Source organism: Empidonax traillii, unplaced genomic scaffold (genome assembly GCF_003031625.1).
Source record: "Empidonax traillii isolate 1590-97213 ecotype Southwest subspecies unplaced genomic scaffold, ASM303162v1 scaffold1156:size184309, whole genome shotgun sequence".
NCBI lineage: Eukaryota > Metazoa > Chordata > Aves > Passeriformes > Tyrannidae > Empidonax > Empidonax traillii.
Window position 1 is genome coordinate 109109 of NW_020956349.1, and position 23836 is coordinate 132944.

The 23836-nt window shown below is 43.4% G+C and overlaps 1 protein-coding gene across 1 annotated transcript; it reads right to left on the minus strand.

The window, feature by feature from the left end:
• Nucleotides 1–1337: 1337 nt before the first annotated feature.
• On the minus strand, nt 1338–19023 carry FKBP4 (FKBP prolyl isomerase 4). Its single transcript, XM_027905448.1, has 10 exons — nt 18771–19023; nt 14897–15041; nt 13364–13506; nt 8943–9063; nt 8210–8366; nt 7048–7138; nt 6609–6692; nt 5752–5937; nt 4998–5237; nt 1338–1488 (listed from the first exon to the last, which is right to left on the minus strand). Exons 1-10 carry the CDS (start codon nt 18852–18854, stop codon nt 1390–1392), a joined length of 1350 nt encoding a protein of 449 aa, XP_027761249.1. The 5' UTR covers nt 18855–19023; the 3' UTR covers nt 1338–1389.
• Nucleotides 19024–23836: the final 4813 nt, after the last annotated feature.

The window sequence follows — 23836 nt, forward strand, 5'->3', positions numbered from 1 at the left end:
CTTTGATGCAGTCCCCCACATCATCCTTCTCTCTAAATTGGAGAGATGCATTCAGTGGGTGGGACTGTTAGATGGATAAGAAATTGGTTGGATGGTCACATCCAGAGGGTAGTGGTCAATGGGTCAGAGTCCCGATGGACATCAGTGACAAGTTGTGTCCCTCAGGGGTCCGTACCGGGACCAGTGTTATTTAGTATCTTCATAAATGACACAAATGAAGGGTTTGAGTGCACCCTCAGCAAATTCACAGATGACATTAAGCTGAATGATGCACTTGACACACCTGAAAGATGGGATACTATCCAGAAGGACCTGGACAAGCTCGGGAAGTGGGCCCATGGGAATCTCACAAGGTTTAACAAGGCCAAGTACAAGTTGCTGTACATGTGTTGAGGCAAGCTCTGATATCGATATAGGCTGGACATAAACAGATCAAGAGCAGCCCTGCTGAGAAGGACTCAGGAGTGCTGGCAGATGGGAAGCTGGATATGACCTGGCAATGCGCACTGGCAGCCTAGAAAGCCAATTGTATCCTGGGCTCCATCAAAAGTAGCATGGCCAGCAGGTTGAGGGAGGTGATTCTGCCCCTCTGCTCTGCTCTGGTAAGACCCCATCTGGAGCACTGCATCTATCTCTGGAGTCCTCAGCAAAGGAAGGACATCAACCTGTAGGAATGAGTCCAGAGGAGGCCACCAATTAGAGGGATGGAGCACCTCTACTTATGAGAAAAGGCTGAGAGAATTGGGATTGTTAAGCTTGGAAAAGAGAAGGCTTCAGGGTGACCAAATTGTGGCCTTCCAGTACCTGAAGGGAGCCTACAAGAAACATGGAGAGACTATTTACAAGGGCAAGTAGTGGAAACACAAGGGACAATGGCTTCAAACTTAAAGAGGGTAGGTTTAGAGTAGATATTAGGAAGAAATTCTTTACTGTGAGGGCAGTGAGGCACTGGAACAGGTTGCCCAGAGAAGCTGTGGATGACGCATCCCTGGAAATGTTCAAGGCCAGGTTGGATAGAGCTCTGAGCAACCTGGTCTAGTGGAAGGTGTCCCTGCCCCATGGCAGGTGGGTTGGAACTAGATGATCTTTGAGGTCCCTTCCAACTCAAGCCATTCTATGATTCTATGAAAATGCAAATAAACCAAGCAGAGTAAATCCAGACAGAACCCAAACAGTAACAGAGGCTGAATGAATAAATAAAGTCATTAGGATTAAACCGGATTTATGCTGCCACAGCTTCTTGAACAGCCACATAAAGCTGTAACTGACTGTGGCATGGTGGCTTCAGCCTCTGCTCCCTTGAAGCCACTATCCAAACAGGTAGAAAAATAAAGGTCTAATTCACTGGAAATTCTTTCATTTACAAAACTAATGGAATAAGGTTTGTTTTTATGCTTCTGCTTCAACTTCTGATTTATCTTCAACTCCATTCTGCTCATCTTTCATTTCTGCATCTTCAGTGTGGCTGGTCTGAAGAGTAGCAGCTGACTAAATGGGAGAGACAAAGAAAATATATTAGTATAATTACAAAACTGCTAGCACAAACATTGATTCTTATCACTAAGAAGCCTAGTCTCCCCTGCAAGACTGAATTAATATAGTAGGATCTTCAGCCAAGAGAAATCAAAAATTTCTTTTCATTTTTCATGCATCTAAGAAACCAGATGCAGTTTAGAAGAGGCTGAGATATAATATTGATATTAGATGGTTATGATTCATAATGCCTGCACATGCTTGCCATACAACACTTTCTTAGAGAAGTCTTTTAACCAAAATTCGTTTACAAAGCTTCTGCACAGAACTGCTTTTGTCCTGCTTCAGTTTCAATGTGATTCACTTTTAGCCATTCCCATAGCCTACCCCTCACCCCCGCCAATCCATAGGAGGCACACTTGGGCTCAGCATGTAAAGAAGTATCTTCGCTGGACAACTTGTTCCATGAAGAGTGACTTCAACTCAACAGTGATTTGGATGTCGTCTGTAAAAGCTCATCTGGAAGAAAATATGATCTGACGAGGTGGCTGCTCTAAAGCCCTTTCCCTTGCTGCATCTTCCAGTCCACACAAAAAGGTGTAGAAGGCAGAGAGCCACGTGGCAGGGGTCCAAGGTTAGTTTTTTCAATAGGACATAACCAGTACATCCTGACCTTGCAGTAATTTTCAAACACAGTAAAGGGAAGTAAAAATTTTCATCTCAAAAACTAGTGCAATGAAATTGCTATTCCACCTGCCAGCCTAGTACCTTGAACCATCTCTTTTATTATGATGTTGGCAGACAAAAACAAGCAAAGTCTTAGGCATGCAATGCTGGGAGAGGTGAACAGGAGGGGAAAAAGGGGTAGAATCCTTTAATGTTACATCAACATGGCTGCAACCACAGTTAAAAGAACAGCCAGGCATCAAAGGTCAGCCTTTCACCCTTAGAAGCATTCTATAAAGCACACAAGAGCCAAGTCTTCTCTCCACAGAAAACCTGATAGCTAGCAATCCTGGGCTTAAGATAAAGTAATAAATGACCTGCCCTTTAAAAATCCACACTTTACCTATGTGAACTATTTGAATTCATGAAATGAACTACTGATGCAAGAGTGGCTGGTGAATTCAACAGACTGTAAGACACACAGTGTCAGGAATTTCAGAACTATGGTCCAAGCTACCTTCTTAGCAAGCGAAAGACATTTGGTAAACAGTCTTCCCCAGAACTTTGATCTTCTACTACCACCACTAATGGAGAAACTGTTGGAACTAGAGCAAAGCAAAATTATAAAAGCATTAATAGGAAAACAAAGTTTTTCATGTAAGAAAACGACCTTAAGACTGACCTAGAGAGTAAGTGTCCTTTACAGTTTACAGTTCCATCAATCCCATTTCATATAAAACCATATCCATTTAAGGTAGGCCAGATGGCTTGGAGACAGAAAAAAACAATTCACATTCCCAAGACCATCTAACTTGTTGAGAAGAATTCACCAGGCCAATGGCATCCTGCTTTGTATCAGAAACAGTGTGGCCAGCAGGACCTGAGCAGTGATTGTCCACCTGTACTGGGCACTGCTGAGGCCACACCTCAAGTACTGCGTCCAGTTTTGGGATCCTCACTTCAAGAAAGACATTCAGGTGCTGCAGCAAGTCCAGAGAAGGGCAACAGAGCTGGGGAAGGGTCTGGAACACAAGTCTGATGAGGAGCAGCTGAAGGAACCACAGGTGTTTAGCCTGGAGAAAAGGAGGCTCTCTACAACTACCTGAAAGGAGGGTGTAGCAAGGTGTGGGTCAGCCTCTTCTTCCAGGCAACAAGTGACAGGACAAGATGAAATGTGCCCCAAATTGTGCCAGGAAAGGCTCAGATTGGATATCAGAAAAAACTCCTTCACTGAAAGCCCAGGGCAATGCTTGAGTCACCATCCCTGGAGGTATTTAGGTGTAGATGTGACTCTTGGGGATGTGGGGTTAGTGGTGGACTTGGCAGTGTTGGTTTGTTGTTTGAGATCTTTCATTTACATTCAGTAGAATTCCAACCTAAAGGATTTTATGGCTTTAAGCTGATTCATCCCAAGCAGACAGGAAAACTGGAACTAAGTGCCATGTCTTTCCAGTATCCCAAACAGTCGGCAGTGCAAAGATTGTGAGACTGCCTTTTGTCAAGAATATTATGCTTGCTTCAGCAACCCACTCGTTCTCTCTCAACAGCAGATCTTGCTGTGTCCCACACCTAGAGGAGGAAGCAAGATTCCTAGCAGCTGTGCTAGCTGAAAGGAACCTTCACAACACAGCCTGACAGCTGGCAATTATATCCTGCCATTTCAAAAGTGAAGATGCCTAAGAATGAAATAATTCTGGTTAGTTGCTGTATCTTTACCTTCCTGAGATTTTTTCATTAAAGCCTACCAAAACTAAGATATTGTGTAGCTTTATGCCACTATGTCTAGAAATACAAAATAGTTTCTTCCAAGCTCCAGTAACCAAGGACTGTTGACACCAGGCTGCCTTAGCCAAAGAGTAAAAAAGAAGAGATGGTTGTGAAGTGTTTCATGTAGGAAATTGTCAGCTGACAATCTGAGATGACTGAACTGTCAGGATACACTCATCTGAGGACACTAGGCCTCTGGAAAGACTTGATGACACAGTTAACCACATCTAACAATTTGTTTATATTCTCCATGCGTATTCCAGAAAGGTGGACACAAAGATCTGAAAAAATAACCTCACAAGATGCAAGCTTCTGCACTCCCCAATGTTACTGAGGCAATTTGAGTAAGAGGAAAATCCCAGATTTATCTTAGAAGTTACAGTTCTACCTAGTCCTTCTGCACCATCAGATCTAAGGAAAAGAAACAACATTGTCTTAGGATATACGATTTTCACTAGTAACTTGGAACGTTCCTTACTAGCTGATACAACCTTGTTATAACCTGTATCCACATACTGCTGTTATTAATTGAATAAGTATTTACTGAAGTTCTAGTGAAAGCTTATTAGGAAAACCATCCATTCGTAGGATAATCAATCTGTGGTATTTGAAATGGAGACCATCAGCCACATCTTAATGTCTCCATGAGAGGCAAGATGCTGCTCAGCACCATCTGTATGGCAGACATGAGGTCTCACTAGATGGGCCACCCAGGCACCAAGAGACAGCCTGTTCTTTAGAACAACTGGTCCAAGGAAAAAAGGTGCTTTTTTAACTGGAACATTACCATGTTTGTATCTCATCACTTCAGTTTCTTTCTGATTAACACTGGTCTGTTGCAAAGTCAGTTGAAATAAGTAAAAGCATTCTGTGCAGTGCTTGGTACTGCTAGCTTCTTCTTCAAACAAGATGGTCTCATAATTTTGACTGGTGGCTATTCTGAGTTCAACTTCTGCTCCCCAAAGGAGTCTACTTGAATATTCTCCTGCTATAATTATCTGTTCTAAGAAGTAAGCTGAATACCTAAACCTCTGTTCCTTGTCTAACACATGACACCATGTTTTGTAGTCTTCTGGAGTAATGTTACTTACCTTTAAGTCTTTGTCTGCAAGCCTTTGGAACATGTTGGCGTACATCTTTTTCTCCTTCTCATGCTGCTCCCGTATTTTCTGCTGACAAGTTACCAGCTGCACTTTGGCAGCTTTGTTACTTGGATAAAGTTGTATGACTTTCTGGAAATCTCCTCGGGCCAGCTCAAAGTCATTGACAGCCAAATGCGCTTCTCCACGCCGGAAGAGGCCTTTTTCATTGTTGCTATCCAATTCGAGTGCCTGCATTAGAAAAACAAAACCAAAACAGATACAGTAGTGACTTTTATAAAAACTACATGCAGTCAGAACACCAGAGATTGCTTGGAACTGTATCCTCTGATACAGACTCATGAATCTTCTCAGGGCTTACTAATAAGGGGAGTAGAATACAGTAGAAGTTAGTACAAAGAGGAATGAATATAGTAGGCTGTCTGACAGAGAACCAGCATGTCTAAGATTTAGTCCTGGCTCTAATCCAGCTCTTTGAAAGATGTATGCCAACATGACTGCCTTCTCCGAGTGCTTATAATTTCTAAACACTTGAATATTCTCCATGTAGTGGCAAATTAGAAAAAGATGTGGACAGTAATTATGAAAATCTGTTAGGTATTTTTAGTGTATTCAGTACTACCCAAATGCCAACTGATAAGAAAGGCAAGAGAAACCACATAGCCTGTTGTTTGTTACATTTCTAAAGCAGAAGATAAACTGTCAGACTGCTTGTGCAGTTTAAGAATAAATAAACCCCTACTACCTTGTTGCAGTTTTCCAAAGCCTGTGAGTACTCCTTTAGCTTGAGATGGCACATAGCTAGATTAAGGTGCGCAGCCAGCCTCAAGCTTTTGGCTTTTGATTCCTCCTCATCGGAGAGTCCTGATTCATGCTCCAGCCACGACACAATCTTCTTATACTGTAACGCTGCTCGTTTGTATTTTCCCTCCTGTAAACAAGGCAGTTCAATTATCACTCAGCTCATTACAGTAACTTTTATATCCCTCTTGCCCCTTCTGCTTATCTTGAGCAATAGATCTGAAAAAAAAAAATTGATCAGAAAATAACTTCTATCATCAAAAACATACTACTTCTGAAAGCCATTCCTGCATAGGATCAGAAAATCTTTAGATATACCTATTAGTTCCCCACTAAAGCTGGAGGTATATACTTCACTCTGAACTCCCACCTTTTATTCAACTTTTGATACAAAGAAAAAGGAAGATGGGACATTTTCATAACGTCTTACAAAGATAATGGGAAACTCTTTAGCTGGTTAAGTTACTTGAAACAGCTTCTTCACAAATCTCTACCCAAATGAATGTTGTTCATTCACAGCACTATCCCACAGCAGAATCCTAAATACTGTAACCTTGCCACTATTTCACATATGCCCCATGTAGGTACAGCAAACAGCTTTAACAGAGAACTCCCCGCAGAGTTAGTTCTTTGGGTAATCCAACTGAGTTTCTTTTTTTCAGACAACTTTCCCTCTAGTTCTCCCTGTAAAATCTCACAGAATACCATGAACACCACTCAGAAACGACAAAAGCTGTAATCATCATTACCAGCTCATGACAGACTAAGAAATGCTATTATCACTTGGGGACTGTAACTTACCTTGAAGTACTGAGTGCCTCTCTCCTTCACAATGGAGCTTTGTTCCAGCTTCTCATCTGTGTTCATTTCCCAAGACTCCTTGGCCTACCCAAAAAGGAAAAGTTCAAGTCAACTTTGGTACAACAATACAACCTCTAGGGAAATCAAGTGGCTATGTTGCTTCCCATAGTGAGATAGAGAGGTAGAGATAGGTTTGGCTTTGCAGAGCTTTGCACTGCTACTGGAAACCAGCCTAGAGCACTAGAGACAGCAACAGACAGGGATCCACTAAGAATAAGGGCCATTTCAGCCAAGAGCTCCAATGTGTCATCATCTCTGGCAACAGTGGCCTCCTTATTTCAGACCACAATTCAAGGATTCCACTGTCCCTGTTTAAGCTGCACTCGCACTTCTTCCCCCACTGCCAGGATCTCTTTGGGGTTTCATCTCTTGCTCCTACCTTTTCAAAGCTTTTGAGTTTCACTTCATACTGCAGCTCTGCATCTGGAGGGATCTGAAATTTCTCATTCCCAGTGCTTCCGAAACCATAGCTGTAAGACGTGAGTGGGGAGGGGAGGGAGAAACAAAGAAGAGAGTTCAGAACTGTCCATTCAGCTGTATTTTCTACACAGGAAGATGGAGACAAAACCCCCAGGAAAACCTGGGATGCCCATACATCATTATTACAAGACATAAAGACTTGAAGAATTCTAGGTACAATTCTAAAATTAGCAGCATAAGGTAGAAGAAATCAAGAGAAACCTAGTATTGATTTCATTTATCTCTTACCAGTTCCTATTATTGGGGTTTTTTAGCTTAGCTGAAGAAAAAGCAAGTTATCCCTCCAAGAAAGAAAGAAAGAAACAAAAAACCCACCAAAACCAAAAACCCACAAAACCAAAACCAAACAAAACAAAACAACCAGCTTTCAAGGTACATACATTTTGCTTTATATTCATGGTCTGAAACTCAGTGTTTCCTTCAGTGCACTGGTATTTTAGTACTATTCTTAAAAGCAAAGACATTAAATACGAAGATTAAGTGAACAGCTTATGTACACTTAACATACTGCTAATGAGCTGATAAACAGGAAATGCCTACAGAAAGATTCTGTGAAGCAACTCCAGTAAGAAGCTGCATATTAGCAGGAAAACCCTCAAAATCAGATTGCTTTGCTTTTTGCTCTTACTAGGTTCAGTTCAAGTTTAAAAAACTTAATAAATACTGAAATTAAAATTAACACTTGATGAAAACAATCCATGCAACCCCTCTTGTTTCAGATGTGTTCTCACTGTAATGAGAAAATTCTGCTTATATCTAGGACCATATATGCACTGTTATATAGTAAGCACTAAGAGAGACCACAAAAATCTAAGTTATAGAGCAACAAATTTTTTTAAAATATTCAAAGAGATCAACATTATAGAGACTTAACTAAAACTTGTTTCGTAGGGCCTCTACTTCAATATGAAGTGGCAAAGAGATCTTAGCTCAACACCTCTCATACACCAGTTTTTACCATAGCACTGAAAAAAGCTGAAAAGCATTATAATGAAACACTTAATTGTTCCCAGATTCTTAGTATAGGCCCTTCAAGTGTCAAAAGAGCAGGAAAAGTGTACCTGGGTTTGAGATAGAACACGGATTCCTCCGATTTCTCCATTTTTTGAATTGCTTTCTCCAGACCATGAGGAAGATCAAAGTTTTCACCTTCCCCGATCTCAAACCGCAATTCCCGCTTGTCAAAAACACGATCTCCATATCGGCCTTCAAACTGGACTAGTAACAAAAAACAGAACACAGATTAAAATTAGAAGATACATACATATATATATATATATATATATGATAGGTGGGAGGTAGCAGAGTACACTGGGAGTTCTATATAGGCAGGTAGCACATACAAAGTGCCAAAGCCTCCTTCTAAACAGTCTTTTTTAACAGCTACCTATGCATGGTGGCTACTGGCAGGAAACAGAACTTCTGCTGTGAAATTTAATAACTCCCTTTTACTTGTTCATCTGTTTGTTTTTTCCATTCCAACAACAGGTCCCAGAACGATTCCCCCCTTCTTCCTCAGCAAATGGAAATACTTTATTAGACTCATCAACCTTTTATGATCAGATAAGCACTTAACAGATTCAGTATCACTGGAAGAACACAGTTGCTGCTGGAAAATGTAAACCTTGCTAGAAATAAGAGAATGAAATCTTACTCTAGGTTGTTAAGTTACTTGGTAAAGGAAAGAAAAGCCACATATTCCTCTCTCTCAGGGCAAGGAGTTGTAGATTGTGAAAAAGGTTCTGTCATCTCACATGGTAAACCCATTTACGATTTGTGTCACAACAAACTTACTCTCTACAAGTGCATCCTCATTGGGCTTGGAGTAGCCCTCCCCTTTTTTACGGATTCTCCGGATGATGCCACCATCTTCTTCATCAGTGAGGTCCTCCCCCTTGAACTCAAAAAGTTCTATCTGTGGAGGGAAGAAATGCCTTGCATTTATTCTCATTACACCAATTTGGTAGCTCACAGAATTTGTTCTACAGTGACCTTCGAAACTATAGCTATGCAGGAAGTCACTATCTTAGTCCTGTAAGATATGGGATAGCCAAGGCTCTGAAGATGATATTGGATGGAAACCAGTAGATCCTGAATAGAAATCTATTGAAGAACTTCAAATTTCAGGTTATATTCAGGCCTTTTCAGCTATTTTTCTTGACCAATCTTGGTCTCCCAATACTAAAACTTAGATCCTTTAAATGAAAGGACTGTGAACTTGGCTTCTGAATAAAGCTTACACAAGCCACAATGCTTAGTTTACTTAAAAAAAAAAAATTATCGGCTTCTTTAATACTATTTTTGCCAATGTTTGCAGGCAGAACTATGGATAGTTGGTTTTGGTTGAGGTTTGTTTTTTTTCTAATATGAGAAAAAATACCTTTTGGACACATTAAGCCAGGAAGAATTTACTCTCACTTGCCACTCTGCAGTGCTACCGCACCCATCAGCTGTCCCACCTTCTTACTCTACAGCCAAGTAGAACCACAAACTAGTGTCACTGCATCCACGGGCCAAGGAGATTTTTAAGTAAGGCAAGGACAAAAGGAGCAGGACAATAAAACAAAGATGTAATCCTTATCCTTAATTCATGATTATACCCTTAATTTCATCAGTGGTCAAATTCAGATCAACTTTAAAGTGTTTGGAATGAAGCTTTAACTGATTCCAAATGCTTGTCCTGAAACATTAAAGCAAATTCAAGAATGTATTTTCAAACTTCAGCCATTCAATACCCATTTCTTCATCCTCCTACTCTTGTGCCACAGGACAGTAGTTTCAAAACTTCTGTGCCCTTGCGTGCCTGGACAGAGCCAGTGTTCTCTTTTTACTTGTTACATTTTCCCTTCTAGTCTCTTGTTGTATCACTGTGTATTAGTGGGATCATTTCAGAAAAAAAAAACCCTACCTTCCAGAATGCTAAAACAACAAAACCATGATCCAGCCCACCTTTAATCTAAACTCCCTGCTGCAATAAATTGCTTAGAATTTTTAAGAGCTCGTGTAGGAAATAGCTATCCAGTTTGAATCTTCACATGTCCTCCCAAGTCTCTAATGTAAATCATAGTTTCATGTGGGAGCACCATGATGAGATGGAAGAATAATGTAGTCACAAAAGATATTTGTGTTTGCTATGAAATTAATTAAAAAGCTATTTTGTATCCTATGTTTGAGTAAAACAATAGTAAACACAGCATAAAAGAGCAAGCCATTATGATCAGAATTGTTTAGACTATCTCATTCAAAAAAAAAAAAAAAGTTCAGGGCCAATGCTGTGAAGGTTCCTGACACTGGACTTAAGATACCTGAAATGTAAAAGGAATTGAATATCCACCAACACAAAGAGTACTTTAACTTTTTATTCTGATGGACACCTAGTAATGAATAATATTCTGGTCTTTCTCTTCAGTCTGTTTGGAAAAAGTCAAGTCATTCCTGAACACTCTACCGATGGTCATACAGGTATGTGTGTCCCTTTATTTTTCTCCCAAAATCGAACAACAGTATTCTATGGAATAATCTACCTATTTATATTGTTCTGCAAAAATAATCATGAGGAAATAAAAAAAAAAAACACCAAAACAACCAAACACCACCAGATCAAAAAAACAAATCATAGGATGTCCATTACTTCAGGTCATAAAGAAATGCTGATGTGATGACACAGATATGAAATCTTTTAATGTATGTTTTAGAGAGTACATTTTTCGGCAACTTGTACAAAATTTTGGTATGGTGTTAAGCAGGTGCAAAGGACCCATGCTGACATTGTTTCAAATAATAAAAAGGAAACACAGAAGCAAAAACTAAAACAGTGGAAACTTAAAAGACTAAGTGTCTGAGAGTCATACTAGTCAGAAACTACTTTTACCTGTTAGCACTCAGGAAAACTTTCTAGATCTAAGTTCCAAGCCACACCCCCAGTCAGGACACACCCAGTACTATATATTTGTTGCCGCCAGTCAGCTCCAGGCTATTTTGTTAGGGAAGCACAATACCATCATAGGCAGCTTCAGTGCTTTTCTTTCGTTCTCCCTTTTTTCCTTTAATATTACTGCTTAGGAAGGCATTAGGGGATATCAAGGATCATGAATGAAACACTGATTACCCGGAAAATGATGGAGAGATCAGACTGGCATCATTAAGAAAAACCCAGTGGCAAGTGAATAACCTGGATGACAACTTCAGATAGACTCAGTAGTTATCTGATGGAACAAATTCTGTCTTGCTTTGATTCATACTTTTATTTATGAAAACACCGGGCATTATCTCATTGCAGGTCAATGAAAGCTTCTCTGCTTTGTACTGTCCATGCACATTCTGTGTACTAATGCTAAGCCTTTAAGAACGCTCCATTGTGCTGCCAAGGTACAAGGTCTTGAGCTTGCATTTGAATCATCAGATCAGTGTTTTTTCTCTCCCTCTTGAATCCTGTCCTGATTACACTTAGTATTACGAGCATATGTGTGAAGCACACAGCACTCCAATATGTAGTTTTGATCCAGTAAGTAAGCCATGAGTAACTTAAGATTTATACATGAGAAGACGCTGTTTACCAACAGCTTTATGAGACACTATTTTTCAACAGCCAACTACAGAAATAATGGCATTAATTTTCATGTACTCAAAATGAGCAACTCGTCATCCCTTAGTGGACACTACCTATGCTAGCACTATTTTTTTTAATCCTTCTGCACAAAATACATCTTTAATCCTATTACTCACTAGTGCATGGAAAAAAAAAAAACCAACACAATACACTATCCAAATGTAATACAAATACAATATCCAGCTATGTGATTAGAAATAGTGTGGCCAGCAGGACCAGGGCAGTGATTGTCCACACCTCAAATTCCTTGTCCAGTTCGGGCCCCTCACTGCAAGAAAGACATTGAGGTGCTGGAGCATGTCCAGAGAAGGGAAACGAAGCTGCTGAAGGGTCTAGAGAGTAAGTTCTATGAGGAACAGCTGAGGGAGCTTGGGGTGTTCGACCTGGAGAAAAGGAGGCTCAGAGGGTACCTTCTTGCACTCTACAACTACCTGAAAGGAGGCTGTAGTGAGGTGGGGTCAGACTCTTCTCCCAAGTAACAAGTCCCGGGACAAGAGGAAATGGCTTCAAGGTGCATCAGAGGAGGTTTAGATTGGATATTTGCATTAGAACAGGCTGCCCAGGGAAGTGGTTAAGACACCTTTCTTGGCAGTATTTAGGTGTAGATGTGGTACTTGGGGACATGGTTTAGTGATGGACTTGGCAGTATTAGATTTAAACTGGACTAAACTGGTCTTAAAGGTCTTTTCCAGCCTAAATGATTCTATGATTCTATGTATAATTTACTCTTCTTAACAGATGCTACTTGTTTCCAATAAAATCTAAATAGACTTTCGCTCTCTACTTCATGAGCTATTTTTACCTTTCTTAGATATTAGATAAAACATTCAATCTTCGAGCAATCATCAGAGTTTTAAAACTTTCCATATGCCCCCAACATAGGAGTCCATTCAATTGATTAAGTATTTTAGAGCAAGGTAATTTTAAAAATCCCACTTAAAAAGAATCTGCAGAATTTATTTCAAATTGTTGGAAAATCGAACTGTTTCAACAGTAGGAAAAATATATCCTCTCTAAACACTGTTGAGACTGTCAGAGCATGCTTCAGAAATGGCTTTAGTATCATCCTCCACGGAAAAAATCAAACACAAGTCTCAGCATTCTGAGTAACCATTCCCACTATTGAAATAACACACAAGAGACAGCTGCTATTTCCACACCCTTTTGGGAAGGGGGTTGGGGGAGTGACTTTAAGATCAGTAGGAGACAAATTCTCTCCTCTCCTGGTGAGGTTAAGAGAAATAACTGGCTCCATTTCATTTTCTCAGCTACTTCAGAATCTGTCACTGAGACAGTCCACCCTCCCAGCCTGCTCTTTCCTACTGCAAATCATTCCATAACTAATGTTAAAACTGAACACTGGAAACCATTCAAGTATTTTAAAAATGCTAAAAAAAAAGGAACCCGCGCCATTGCAGATCAGCAGCAGCCAGACTAAAACTTTGCCCACACTACCCAAAATTGACTATATTGTTTTCTTTAGAAAACCTAACAATCCTTTCAAAATCTAGTTTTGAAAGCATATTGCACCACACATTTTCAGCTGTGAAATATGACTTTTGCTTGGTTTTTAAGTGTACAGTTTTAATTACCATCTCTCACTTACCTCAAAAATCAGTGTAGCATTGGGAGGTATCTTTGGGGGGCTCCCAGCTGAGCCATAGGCATATTCTGGTTTACATGTAATCCGACAGATTTCGCCAATCTTCATGGTCGCCACAGCAATGTCCCATGCTTTGATCACCTCACCTATACAAATCAAATGTCAGTCACATGACTGCAAGGCACACATGAAAAGCATGATCAGCTGAAATTCAGCATCATCACTTTTAGTATACAAAAGCTAAACCAGCAGAAACACTGAAGGACTTGTGCTCACTCTCACCTGCCTACATCAGTTTTAAGCCTAATTAAATTCTGAAGTTTCCTGGGGACCCAAATTTTGCTACATTTCTTCATTCCAGGTGTGGTAACTCTTTTCATAGAATTATACAACGGGTTGGATTGGAAGAGACCTGAAAGGCCATCCAGTTCCAACCCCTCTGCCAGGGGCAAGGACACTGCACTTCCTTCCTTAGAGAGAATACAGGTCATTTGAACACAGACACTGGCTGAAGTGCTTGGCACAGCCTCAAGTGTGAGGAAGTAACAATAAACTCTTCCGAAAGGAAGGTCTCAGGGTGAGAGATTGCCTGATCGTGTTTTGAAAACAATCCAAACCAACACGCTTTTCTCTCTGTACTTTATCAGTTGGCAATGAGCAGCACTAATGGTAACAAAGTTACAAACATTTGTAACAAAAACGGGGAGGAAAATAGAAATAGTATTCCTTCTGAAGCCAGAAAGGAACAGAAGTTGTAACAAAATCCTCTTTTTTTCAAGTTCTCCTACTTGCTGCTCTTTTCAACTCTATCAAGCAGCCTATTAATCTTGTATTAATAGGTACACTTATTATCTCAAATTTCAGTACAATGAATTAATCTCTTTTTTTAAAAAAGATATATTACCCACTTATTTAAAAGCAGCAGGTAAGGAACTGCCAGGGAAAACCGTAACATTGAGGAATAAGATTTGCTGGAAAAAAGATGCTTGGATTTTTGCATTCAAAAAATGAAGGATTTTGATAATGTAGAGATGCAATGCTCAAAGATTCATATTGGGGTTAACTTGGGAATTTTGTGGAAAAGGGAGTATATTTCATCATGCAGCAGCTGACAGCTGGTTCTGTGCACCCTGTCCCAGTATCCGGTCACAACGGAATACTCTTGAATTGGAGTCTGCCAAACCAAAAACAAACAAACAAACAAACAAACAAACAAACAAAAAAAACCAACAAAAAAACAACCAACAAAATGCATATTGTGGCTATTTAACTACCCTTTGTCACTACACTTCAGGGCAAATTTGCTCCCCAGGAGTGCTTTGTCTGAGGCCTGTGAACCCTTCATCAGGCCTCAAGGGGCTACACAGTTTTCTTACTCAGAAAAATCTCAAAGACACTCTGACCGGGCAATTCTGAGAGAACAAACTCTGAAAACAAGTTTAAGTAGTAACTTCAAAAGGCAAAGGAAGCACACATGCATGGAAATCCTACCTCAACTTATAGAGAAACTAATCAATACCAAACACAAGATATTACCTTTCCCCAAGTCAAATGAAAATTTGTCTCTTCTGTCCAGACTGGAGTCAAATTTTGTGCCATCAAGAAGCCATCCTGTGTAATGGACAGTCACTTTATCACCTATCATTGGAGACTCTGTCCCGCTGCCTTCTCTCTTGACAACCTGAGAAAAACATTAAGCAAACAACATTAGGATCATGGAAACTAAGTCTGCCTATTGGACATTAAGTCCATTTACTTAGATGCATGCATTATCATCTTCAGTAGATAAAGGATTTGGAGGTTTACTTCAGTTATCTGGAAATGGACTGACTATTCTGTCTGCAGATTAGCAGTGCTGCAAATGCAGAACCTCAAGATGGCTGTGCTGTGATACAAGAACTTAATTGGCAACAGCTTGCAGATCTCTGCATCTATAGTTAGCCATGTCACTTACCTTTCCTCAGTAAGATTTTAAATGTTCTTGAAACTCAAACTGGTAAAGTATTAGGCAGCAGGTTTTCGCTTGATTCAAGTATTTGCCTCACCACCTTTTTATCATTACACCCGAGTTCAGTGTTCTAAGCAAAGCATTTAAACAAGAAGACAAGCTGGTTGTTTCCATGCAAAGTCTATACTAACATGTAGTCTGAGATTACTTGAGTTAAACCAGGCAGTTTAACAAAGGTTAACAGAATCGCACCACAGAGCAGGTTAGTTTTATCAGCTTACAGAAAAGTACTTAGAAATTATTATATTGCACTAATTTTGTCTTCGTGCAAATCTGACATGGATTGTCAGCACATCTCACATACAGCTGCAAGGATCTGATCTTCTTCTCAAGAGGTTCCCCAGCCTGCCTAGCAAGACTGGTACCAACTACATCTACACTATCCAAAAAGCAAGACCAAGCAATCTCTCCAGTGTTCATTTGAAATTCACACAAAAATAGAGAATGATATTGACATATCTCATAGGCAAGGAAGTGAAGCCTTGCCCGTAACAGGATTCCTGAAGTTCAGATTTAAATTTTCTCCAATACCAATTGAAACCATCTAGCTCTGAGCCAAAACTGTGCATCACTTCGGCTAGGCAAAAATGAATGACCCTATTTGCTTGGATCATGGAGAACTGGAAAACATCCTGTTCATACGAGATAAACATTTATTCAAGGCCACTTACTCGAAAGTATGGATTGGCATCCCTCCTTCAAAGAAAAGCTATAGAAGTGTCATGTTTCTACACCATTCACATTTTCATTGAAGGAAGCAGACCCTTGGGGGTCTCCTTCACAAATTTCAACTTCTTACAACCCACCACTGTCCATCTCCTACTTTGCCTCCCACCATCCCTGTACCTATACAACTGAAATGCCAGCACTCTCCATCCAAAGCCAAGGCAATGTTAGCAGTTTCTGTCAGACTTTCACCAAGCTGAAAGCACCTCACTGGATTCATAAAACAAAGAAAAAATCAACAAATGAAGAAAACTCAGAAAACGAAATACTACCTCTGCTGCTTCCTAAGGAGAGAAGGCTTAGTGTAAAAAAGGATGTCTGACCTCACACAGCACACCCTCCTTTTCCCCTGCACTGCCTCAGTGCTACAGCGGCTATTAGCATGACAAAACTAATCTACTGGTATCTCTCCCAAGGAAGGCAACTGTTCAAGCAACCACTCTCAGAGAGATAAAGAAACAGGGAGCTATGAAAAAAACCCTCTGAATGTGGTAATCAACCTAACCTACACAATGCTTAGATATAGATATATATAAATATATGTATATAAAGTGGATCCAAACTAGTTATTTTAAGGCAGCCAGTCTGAAAGGCTTTTGAAAAAGTAATTACATTTAACGGAAATTTACTAAGCTTTTCCCAATACCATATTCTTGTAGTGTCATACCAAGGTATCCTATAGTAGTGAATATCTCGTTTTCATTATTTATACAGTATTATTCTTTTGCAATTATTTCATTTTAAGGAGACTCAAGTTTCATTTTTTTCATAGACTCAATATGGCAACCCTATTTTTTGTAAGGTTTACATTTCCCTTTCAGATGGAGAAACAGGATTTTCCAGTTCATATTGTGGATTTCAACTAGTTTATTTCTAAACTAAGAAACAGTGCAAGCACATTCAGCAATATCAGGTAAAAACCTGTGGATACTATTCTGATACAAAGCTAATGAACAAATAAGCACACTCCTGGAATCAGTGCAATGATACCAGTACAAAACTGGTGTAGGTTTGTTCAGAGCTAGACCCTTGGTTTTATTGGGTGCATTCTGCACTCCAGAAATTACTAGCAAAGAAAAATCCATGAAGGCTGAACTTCATGACCTCTACAGTATTTTGCTTATCAATTCACCATCTCACTTTCTCTGTGGTTTTTACCACCTCAGTTATTTTGCTAGTATTTTTTACTCCTCTCCTTAAAAAAAATAAAAACAAACAAACAAAAACCCAAATAAACAAAACCACCAAACACCTGCTGCTTCATCATCTAAAGTAGATACTGCATGGATTAGGCAGACGATTACTGCCTTCCACTATGCTCTAGGGGCCTGAGCTGTGGGAGACCCACAGACACCTTCTGGGCAGCCGTGCAGACGAGAACTCTGACCTGATTATTTTGCTATATGCAAAAAACAGAAATTCTCACCAAAGCATGCTAGCAGGAAAGATGAGAAAGCAAGAGCATAGAAGACAACATCTACAATCCATTCCTTGCTATCCCTCCTGAATGGGAGACGGTGACTCTGTGACGAACCTAAAATTTTAAGCCAGAGGGCTCTAAAGGTTAAGACCAGAATTTTGCTTTTCCTGTGGCGCCACTTTTTTCTTCTGAATACCATAACTCTGTTCTTCTGAATACCGAAATTTTACTGCGGTTGAATAACGCTACTAAGGATCGTTAGAGGTTTTAGCAGAGACTGAGGAAGTTTCTAGAGATATGGAAATAGGCGACGTCTGACAGAGGAAGTTCGTGCTACTCCCCCTCACGGTATAAATTCTGCTGCCCTTATCGCCTGGCTTCCCAGTTTACAAAGGGGAGCAGCCGCTCCGCCGGAATGCGCGGCACCGCCGGAGACCTGCCCGCCTGCCCAGCGGCACCGAGGGGCGGCCGCCCCGCTCCGCTGCTGCCGCCGGGCCCGCCCGCACCGCGCACCCCCGGGCCTGGGGAGGCCGCCGGGCCCCGACAGAGAGCGCCGTGCCCGAAGAGCGGAGCGGAGGGCGGCACGGCCGGGCACCGGCGGGGACCCGCACCGCGCCCACGTGCCCGGCCGGGGCTCCATCTTTAATTCCCAGCCCCAAACACGTGCTGGCGGGGGGGGGCGGACCTGGACCCCCGAAACCTGCCGTGCGGGCAGAGCCGCGGCGTGAGAGCCTGGCCTGGCCCGGCCCTCCCATCCCGCAGACCCGGGGAATAGCCCGAACGGAGCGGGAAAGCGCCTCTCCCATGCACCGCAACCACCCTTGCCCCCTCCCCCCCCCCCCCCCCCCCCGCCCCCCCCCCCCCCCCCCCCCCCCCCCCCCCCCCCCCGCGCGGTTTCCCAGCGGGCAGCCTGGGCTCCAGCTCGCCCGGGCCAGGGAGGTGGGAGCCGGGAGGAGAGGAGAGGAGAGCCGCCGGCAGCCCCCGCGTGGGAGCCCCCGCGGGCGGGCGGGCAGCGCTTGCGCAGCCGGGCGCGCTCCCGCGCTCGCCGCCGCCGAGGTTTAATCGCCCGCGCTGCGCCAGCCCGGCCGCGCTGCCCGGGGACCGCCTCGTCCCCTGCTCTGTGGGGGACATAACGGGGCAGGGCGCCCGGGGAGCACCCGCTCGCAGGCCAAGAGAAACGCCTCCCGCTCCCCGCTGGCGCAGGGACCCCCCCGAGACAGCGCGGGGGGTGAGGATGGGAGACAGCCGTCTCGTACCTTGAGGACGCCCTCATCCTGCTTGGGGGTGATGTCTGTCCCTTCCAGGGGAGCCCCGTCCGCTTTCATCTCCTCCGCCGTCATCCCGCCCGCCGCTGCCACCGCTGCGCAGGGAAGGGCCGCCTCGCGGGGTCGGTGCTGGACTGGGACACCGGGAACGGGGCTGGGGGAGCGCCTCGCTGCACCTTCGGCTCCGGGCACCGCGGGCGGGGGCGGGCGCCGCACGCCTCCTTTGCCTGCTGCTCTCGCCGCAGCGCCGGCCCCTGATCGGCGGGGAGGAGGAGGAGGAGGAAGGGGAGGGGAGAGGGAGGGACCGAGAAGTTTCTAGAGCAGCCGCCGGGCTGCCGCAAAGCGCCTGGCCGTGCCAGGGGCCGGGGTGAAAGTGTGCGTCGCCCCCGGGGGCGGAGAGGCCAGGGCTGGTGGGGCGGGGGTAAGGCAGCCGCCTGGCCGCATTACACGACTGGGGCGGCGGGGGCTACGGAGAAGAAGAGGAGGAGGAAGAGGAATAGATTATTCATGGCAGGAGGAAGGCGGGCATTTACAGCGCTGGGCTTGCGGAGCAGGAGCGCCCACCGCTCGCAGGTGTTGCAGGGGCGCCTGGCCCGGCAGCAAGGAGGAGCTGCTGCGCCTTGCCCTGCCTTGGATGGGTTTTCCTGTAAGCTGCACTTAGAGTGAAAGTAACCTTGCTGCCCTCTCAGTAGCAGCAGCCCTCCTCGTCCCCCTTCGGTATGAGCAGCCCCGTGTAAGTGTTCTTTTCGCCCACAACGCGGTCGTGGAAAGTGTAGGAAAGGTTGTACAAGTGGGCACGGAAGCACCGCGCCGGCAGCGAGCTCAGGCATCCCTTGGCTTGCAGGGCTGGGGATCACGTTAAGAGCCATGCGCTGGAAAACGATTTGTTACCCGGGACTAGGGAAGGTGAAGACGTGCTTAAAGCACAGAGTGTAAGCTCTGTGTTTTGCCCATCTGTATGCATCCGGATAAAGTCAGCACCGTTTTATTCCTCAACCTGCCGGTGGAATATTTGGGGATGCATAAGTGAAAACGATGTACGGTGCTTTTGGCCAAATCATTTGCAACATCCAGTGATCTAAAATCAGACTAGAACCTTGTCCATCCTCTTGGGCATAAATAACTACAGCAAGAGTGTTACAGGGATTCAACCTTCCACTGCAAGCCATTAATACCGGCCGCCCTGTGTAGCTTTGCCCCCTTCCTCCCCCCCCCCCCCCCCCCCCCCCCCCCCCCCCCCCCCCCCCCCCCCCCCCCCCCCCCCCCCCCCCCCCCCCCCCTCCCCCCCCGCGTAGGGTGACACCTTTCCCGGCTCTTCTTGAACTTTCCACTCTCTCCCTTCGCTTTCCCGCTGGATGCTGGCTCTGGGCGGGTGCAGTGGCACAGCAGCCCCGCCTGCCAACCTGCTGCAGACGCTCCTCCGCGCCGCCGGCTCCAAAAAATGCACCGGGGCTGCGCAACCGCGTCCGTACCGCACACGCTCGCTGAGCGGCGGAGGGATGGACAGCTGCTTGCTTCTTGTGCGCGTTCTGCCTTTGCATCTTCAGCGTGATGTTTGAGCTTTCATGAACAAAACCTCTGGAGTACTGAGGTTGAAAGGAAGGGGGTTCGCAGGCAGGTGTTCAGTGCTCTGGAGTTGCTTTTCCCCTCGCAGCACGGGCCCATACAATGCAGACCTCATAAAGTCAGAAGGGATCCCTGGAAAGGATGCAGAAAGTTTGGCAGTGTGTGAGCTTGCTCTGTGAGTCCTGATCCTGCGTGCAACCTAGATTTGTTCTGTGCTGGTATAAAGCTGTATCTGCATGGTGCACAAAAACTCCAGCAGCCTTAGGTGGGCTCTGCTGATGCCAAAGGAAAGTAGTAGCAATAGAGCCTAAATAAAGAACCTGTAGTTACTTCAGCAAGTGGGTGTAAACTGCAAAATCTACAGGTTGCTTTTCAACCACTAGCAAACACACTTTGGTGCACTTTCAAACTGAGTAAGCAGGGGGAAGGTGGAGAAGGAAAGAATTGTGGTTTCTCTGTGCATTTGGTCTAGAAGCTTCTAGCTGCTTTCAGTTTGCAGTTTAACATGGATGAGTTATTTGATTGCAGATTAGATCTGTGGGAGGTTCTGTACGTAGACTCTAGACCCCGATAAACTGAGGAACACAGAGAGAAGCATCTAAGCTGGTTCTGGTCCAGCAGGTCTAGCAGGTCTTGTTAGGGGAGGCAGAGCAAAAATACAGGAGATACTTCTTCATCTAATGAGTCTGTATGGCACTGAATTTACATTCTCCAGTCAGTGCTAACACACAAGTTCTCTACAATCCCCATTCATCAAGTCTGACCTCTTTCTTTTAATCTAAATTTTCTAATAATAAATCAACTATAGTTGATTTAATATAAATTTTTGCAGAACCCCTGCCTCATGTTTGGCAATGAAATTTCTGTTTGGGACTGGTCCTTTTTCAGCCATATGATGTATACATCGTAATCCAGCATTTAATAATTGCAGCATGTCGAAATGATGCCAAATTATCTACAGCAGTCAAACATGCTCAAATCAAGTTTAGGAAAGTGATAAATTGTAGAAAGGAAAGGATATCTCTTAGTGGAGATCATTTGCAGATGTTATATGTATCCTATTTTCAGCCAACTCCACGTTTTCAGCACAGCAGTGCAACCTCCTAGGTAAGTAATTTAAAGCCAGTACTACAAGCTATGTCCCTTAGTAACTTTCTAAGACTACGTAGATACTGTTTAAGGCCTTTCTTAAGGGCTGTATGGGCAGAGCTTTATGGATCAGGGGACAGAGATAGTAGCAAAAAGACTGAGCATTTTAGGTGATATCAGTGTCATAATGCTTTTATTAGGGTATGGATGGAGGGAAGGCAGGTTAGAAGCAGAGACTCCTTTAAGGCATTGTAAAGGAGCCTCGTGTCAGGCCTGTCCTCAGAACATACATTGTAGAGACAATTTTGAAACTAAAGACAGTCGCTAAGCAAGATGGGGAGAATACAAAGAAAAGATTTCAGAGCTTGATGGATATGCTTAGGTGAAGTGAAAATGAAAAATCTGACAATAGCTTTCAGGCAGAGTGGAAGACAAGTGAAATGATTACTCCAAACAGCAAAGAATAGCCCGGGCAGTAAAATGTCCTGAAAAATATCTAATTGCAGCAACAGTCTGGAACAGCCTCCCAGGACACAAAGCCCATCTAAAGCTGGTCAGCGACGTGCTAAAATTATGAATAGGCTTATTCAAAGACTAGCTAGAGATAACAAGGTTTGGACATAAAACATATAAGATGGCATAGGGCAGCACAGCTCAGCTGGAACTTTATTGGCAGGTCCTACACAGGCAAGGGCAGGACTCAAGGTGGGTCCCATCAAGAAGGGAGGAACTTGGGGTTGCTGTCAAAAGGTCAATTCCCCAGGTATGCCATGGCTTGAGCCGCTGCACTGTGTAGGTTGATCAAAACCCCACCAGGACAGGCTGTGGCCTCAAGTTCACTTGCCCAGCTGTGTTGGTCATGCTGGCACTGCACTGGAACTGGGAAAAGGAATGAGGAATGCATGTCTGCACAAGCTCAAAGATGGCATTACGAGATAACAGCAAACAGAATAACCAAAAAAGGAATGGCCCTGGCTATTAATTTGTGATTGGAACAGGAACTGAACCCAAGCTCATCGTGAGCACTGGGTTCACGCTTGACTGGCTTGGAAGGGCAGAGCACAGGGTGTAAGAAAGGAATGAAGACAGAAGCCACACACTGTATCGACTTGGACTCGCCACCAGCTTGCAGATGGACTGACAGCCCAGCCATCAGCAGGGACACCCCTGATGCCAACTGCAAGGGAAGACAAGATTCAACCCAGTGTGGCTTGAGTGGGGTGAAGGCGTTCCCGGGGAAACTAATACCAAAAGGAGAGCTCACAGGACACGAATGAGAGTGATAATTTGTGCACCCATGTTATTTGAAATAAGGCTTTAAAACTTTGGTCAATTGTAAATATCTAGCTAGCTAGCTGCAATAATGAAGAGCTAAGTAAAATTGTCAGCTTTTAAAGTTGGCATATGTTTCTTCTGAGGTATTGTTTGGTTAGTCTCAGAATCCAAAAGAAACTCACAATGTGTCACACTTCTGCTGAGTTGGAAAAGAATTTAAGAGATCAGGGATAGCTTGTAGTTACTTCTGCTTGTTGCATTATAAAATATAACAGTGCTAGGGAGGAAGTTATGCTCGGTATATAGAATTGCACTTTTTTGTTGCAAGATGCAATGCTACCCTTGAAGTCCACAGTAGGGCACAAACCTTCATCAGTCTAACCGTAATTTTGTGTGAACTGTCTGTGACAGGCAATTAAGAATGTCACCTGCTGCGTCCCACCTGAATTATAGCCTGCCTGTTTTTCATTCTCAGCTTTTCTGAGCTGTCCCAGTATCCCTGCTTTCCCTTGCGCCCTGACAGTGTAAAGCAGATCAATTCCTATCCTTTAGTTTAGAAAGGATAAAGTTGTTAGTTTTCCTTATCCTTTACCACATCACTGCAGACTGTAGTAGATTGGCATGACCCACATGCAAGGACCTCTTTTCTGTTCCTTTTCAAATGAAAGCAGTGGTGATACACTAATTCCCTGCTTTAAAACCAAACAATATTTAAAGGGGAGTGATCTGAGCTGTTGTACAGCAGGCATGCATATGGGACTCAACCCTCCAGCACCGAACAGGAAAAGTGCTCTCTGTATCTCAGGGATTTCTGAGCTGCCCTGCTCCTTGTTCACCAACAGATGTCAACATTTTTCTAAAACTATGAGCCATAGGACTTGCAGATAGGCAGGGTTTAATTTTTAGAAAATTATTTCCTAATATGGTTATGATTTCCTTTGCTTCTGTACATTACCTTCTATTTTTATGTGATTTCATTTATGTGACATATGCACTGTCCTTTGTTGATCACAGATGGAGATTTTCAAAAAGACTAAACAGCAATTTTTTTGTATAGACATCTCTTCTGATTCAGTATATCTGTGTCTACTGATCATAGCTCATCAGCCTAATTTCATTTCATAGGA